The sequence below is a fragment of the Penaeus vannamei genome, chromosome 17 (genome assembly GCF_042767895.1).
Source record: "Penaeus vannamei isolate JL-2024 chromosome 17, ASM4276789v1, whole genome shotgun sequence".
Lineage (NCBI taxonomy): Eukaryota > Metazoa > Arthropoda > Malacostraca > Decapoda > Penaeidae > Penaeus > Penaeus vannamei.
The window spans coordinates 18,055,076-18,060,075 of NC_091565.1; the positions used below are offsets into that span (position 1 = coordinate 18,055,076).

Below are 5,000 nucleotides of genomic sequence, written 5' to 3' on the forward strand. Positions count from 1 at the left end.
GAGGAGCAGGAGGAGGAGGAGGAGATAGAGGAGCAGCAGGAGGAGACGGAGATGGAGGAGGAGGAGGAGATAGAGGAGGAGGAGGAGATAGAGAAGGAGGAGGAGCAGATAGAGAAGGAGGAGGAGGAGGAAGAGAAGGGGGAGTTACAAAAGGAGAAGAAGAAGGAGGAGTAAGAAGAACACACATACGAGGAGGAGTATGAGGAGCTGGAGTAGGAGTAGTACGAGGAGGAGGAAAAGGTGGAGAAAGAGGGGGAAGATAAAGGAGAGGAGGATAAATTTAAATCAAATTTCATTTTAAATTCAGTTTTAATTCCATTTGTTACAAAGGATATATTTTTGCTGTGATATGCTGTCTGTTTTATTTGCTCCTAAATCTCTCCATGTGCAAGGAATGGCCAGGGTTATTATCCACTGGCAGCACACAGGATCGAACGCAGGTCAGCAAGACTGCTAGACAAGAACCCTAACCATTACACCACACAGCACACAGCGAGGAGGAGGAAGTGGAGGAGGAGGAGGGGAGGAAGAAAAAGAATTGGAGGATGGGGGGGGTGGAAGAAAATGAATGGGAGGAGGTGGGGGGAAAGAAAGAGACTGGGAGAAGGGGAGGAAGAGGAAAAGGAGGGGAGGTAAGGTAGGAATGGGAGGTTGAGGTGGAAGAGTTACACAAATAAAAATAAACAGGAGAATTTAAGATTTTGGGTGATAAAATCAAAATGCAAAGGAGGATGAATTTAAACAATAAAAGAAAAGACAAAAAAAAAAAAAACACACATAGTAAGCATGACAAGTGTAAGAATAAAAATGTTGAAAAGAAAAAAGAGAAGAGAGAAAAGCAGTAAACAGAAAAAATGGGTTAGTGTATGCTAGTAGTTTCAAACCTTTTCACCACGGAAATTCAATTGTTCAATCTATTTACACACATCATGTCAAACTGGACCAAAATGCCTAAGGTGCAATTTTGACAATACTATATTTCAAGATTTCTTTAAAAATCTTGAAACCTTGCTCATATCTGGTTTCGTAACCAAACCAAGCATTTTTTAACTACCCCCAAAGGAAGCTTGCTACAGTTTCATGATGTCACAATAGTAAACAAACCACCAACATGGCCGACAGAAATGAGTGTTTACAATGATATTCTCTTAATAATTTACTTATATTGTCCCCAATATGTGATATTATGTGTCTTCTGTTGTGTGCTATTGAGATGAACCCCCTGTTTTTAGCCAAATTTCCTAATACTAAAATTTGAATACTGCCGCCAAAAATGAAGAGTTTGCAGTAAATGTAAGTTTCCATACTTCAAAATCTTCACTCGAGCAGCTGACTGCTCAAAGCCCAGCAAGGCAAAATCCCAATTTGTGGATTAAACTGTCTAAATTTTCCTATGGACTCCATGTGTTTGAAAGATCTCACTACACAATGCATCACATATCTCCTGAAGTCCAGGAACCAGTGGTTGGTATAAGAATAAACAAGGACGGAAAATAAATGAAGAGAAATAGAATAAAATAGCATTCTTGTCATCTCTCACACATGATGAAAAAGAGGCTGAAATGAAAAGCACAACAATTGTCTTCTTACCTTTGGGTGGAGGAGCTGTAGTTTCTGGAAGCTCCTCTTCACCTTCTTGCAGTCCAAACCCTCTTAAAACAGACAAGTCCAGAACTTCTGGCATGTCAATGGATACATCATACTTCATTGGAACCCAATCTTGACCGATGCCAAATTTGACAAGCTGTAATTATCAAAAAGAATTTACTTGATTTTAATAACAACAGCTTTTTTCAGAAAAAAATTGGAGCGACATGGCAAAAAAAAGGTAATGTGGGATGAAGATAAAGGGTTCACAGAACATAAAGAGTAACAGGATTATTAAAGTTTTCAGCTTTTCATGGCACGCTTTATGTAGTTAATCCCATCCTTTGTTTCTATTACTAGACTGGTTTTTATTGAATTTAAATGTGTTGCATTTACTATTATTATTGCAATTTTTGTTTTGTATGGTCATTCCAAAGTTTAATAAACTAGTAACATTAAAGAAGAAGATGAAGCAGAAGAAGAAGCAGAAGAAGCAGAAGAAGAAGCAGAAGAAAAAGAACAAGACGAAGCAGAAGGAGAAGAAGACTAAAGTTTGCTGTGTCGGGTCCCTTTCCACTGGCACTTTATTGTCTTCTAAGGCATGCAAACTTTCAGCTTTACAAAGAAAACATCAATCTGCTCTACTGTTTACATGCTCTATAAACTACTATGACTAAACTCTAAACATAAGTTTAAAACTCTAAGTTCATTTAGTTATAGAGTTTATAGTGGCACATACCAGCACACAACCAAACCTTCTAAGTCGCCTTATTAATTTGAAAGATGAGACACTTCTTGATTGGTTGTCCTCTAGCATGTGATAACAAAGTAGCTCTCTGATTGGTGTACCTCTGATAGTGGCAATATTTACAGGTTTGTGAAAGCAAAACCTAAAGTGGTTTCTGGTCTGGCCTTATTTATTTATCTATTTTTATCTATCTATTTATTTTTTTATGCAAATCCGAGAAGCAACAAATCAAATTGGTGCGGCCATAGCTTTCATTTCTTTCCTGAATCTCTTTGCACTCCCATCAAGTTCTGATTAAAATCTTAGATTTACAGTTTCCAGCTTATCCTCTCATAAGTACCTTTGTGATATTAAACAATTAAGAGTTCATGCAATGTTACTGTCTTCACATCATTTATGCATTGATCATCATGGAGACTCAATGTTGACTTGATAGGCTATCTGTTCATTTGAAAAAAAAAAGTAAGACTTATTCATCTATTAATTTCCACTTGTTCAGATATGAAGCATTGATATAACATCTATGATCATATCTTATGTAAATAATGAGCATGTGGGCAATTGTGATGAGAAATTTGGCTGAAGGCCGAGGTGACAGATGACTTGCCACAAGTGTACAAGCTTTTGGAGGATGATTAGACCCATTGAGGCATTGAGGAAGAGGCTTTTACATTATTCTTATCAGTAAACAATTGCGGAATGTACCATCCATGAGCCATGACTGGAAGAATGTCAGCTCCAGGCAGAATGCTATTTCCATGCTCAGGATCCTATTCTTGCTCATCATGACCGGTGGTGCAGATTGTATTACAGAAATTTGAATTTAAGAAATAAAATAAATAAACATTTTTTTTTTTTTACTTATAGTTATCATCACTGCACTGAGTCTTGGACAGCCTAGAGAGATGATACAGTCTATGCACAGACAGAAGTCTATTACCATCTGGATACAGCACATCAAATGACAAATATTGACATTGGAGAATGGAAAAAAAAAAAAATGCTTATGCAGAAAAAGAGATAATAACATAGCAAAGGGGTAGCAAGGAGTCTTGACACAGCACATGAGTGTTCTTGTTTACCCAGCCTACAAGCCACACACCAGTGAGATTGGCAACTCAAGCCAAATGCCTGGATTTTAGGCCGCATGCAGGCAGTGAAGCACCTAGATCCAATAAGTTAATATTGTCATGACAGTATAACATTAACTAAGCCATATCCAATATGTAATATAAATATATGCAACAACTTTTTAAGAAAAATAATTGAAGATGTAAGTTTATCAATATTGAGTCCATCCACCCCCTCTAGCTATGACTATATGATCATATAATTGAGAAGCTAAAGAATGGGATGTATATTTCCTTCCTTACTTATATATTTCTATCCGATTTAACATACTTCATATCATATATCATGACATACACCAAAACTTTTAAAGGAAACTATTTTATATTTGTTTATTCGTAACAGGATTTATATTTTCATAACTGAATGCAATACACTGTAACCAGTTACAATCATTCCACAATATCTTTAGGGAGGGGGGGGGGGGGGATGGACAAACTTCTTTGGCCAGCTCTATATTTTAATAAAAGACAAATGATGAAAGTACTTTCATATTCTTGTCAGTCAGCAACCTAATGAACATTAACCCCTACAATCCGGATGACATTACAGTCCCTTCATGGAAAAATTTGGGTCGAGGGCCAATTGATGTGAACATGCCGTCACTAGACAAAATGGCCGCAGGCAGGGTGACACAAACTTGCCATCATGAGCGAAGGCCTGGGTGATGGAAAAGACTTGCCACGAGTGCATAAACCTCTTGACTCTGATTAGACACATTTGGTGCTTAGAAGGGGGCTTTAGCATTATTCCAACAAAAAAACAAATGTGTAAAGTAAGGTGCATAAGCCGTGTCTGGAAGAGTGCCAGCTCCAGGGAGGACACCATTCTTATTCTGCGTATATTATTTTTTGTCACTGTGACCAGCAGCACAAGTTGTATTATGGAAAATTGAAAATTAATAAAAAATAAGATATATAACACAAATAACTCTTTTTTTCCCCCTTTCTTTTTTTTTTTTTACTTCATAGAGATATGATACATATTTACTACATAGAGATATGATGTAGAGTTTGTGCAAGGAAAATAAGCATTACCATCTGAATAAAGCAAATCAAAAGACAAATATGGACAGTGGAAAATACCAAAAAAGCTAAAAAAAAAAAAAAAAAAAATTAGCAAAATAAGGGGAGGCACAGTCTTGTCACTGCTCATGAGTGTTCACGCATGCCCAGGATATTAGCCATTAACGTAACCCACTGCCTGTATTTTTTGCACTGGGGTTTCTGTAACGCATCCAGATCCAACAGTTTAAATACATGTAGACAGTTATGATACCAGAATATGTCATGAAAAAATTTGGCTTGAGGGGCTGATGAAAATTTGGCTATGGGACGGGGTGACACAACCTTGCTGTCATGAGCATTTCAGTTGACGGTATGGGAAAGACTCGCTACAAGTGTACAAACCTCTAGGAGGGTGATTAGATTCATTTGGCATTTTGGAAGGGGCTTTTACATTATTTCCATTGATAAACTTCTGTGCAATGTACTGTCCATATATGAATGGTAGAGCACTGGCTCCATGGAGGATGCTA

The 5,000-nt window shown here is 37.3% G+C and overlaps 1 protein-coding gene across 1 annotated transcript in view; it reads right to left on the reverse strand.

Annotated features, from left to right (window-relative positions):
- Usp5 (ubiquitin specific protease 5) overlaps positions 1-5,000 on the reverse strand; it is a 42,609-nt gene that overhangs the window by 7,892 nt on the left and 29,717 nt on the right. The window contains exon 12 of the mRNA XM_070132001.1: positions 1,591-1,744. Coding sequence (XP_069988102.1) covers positions 1,591-1,744 — 154 coding nt within the window. The remainder of the gene's footprint in view (positions 1-1,590; positions 1,745-5,000) is intronic.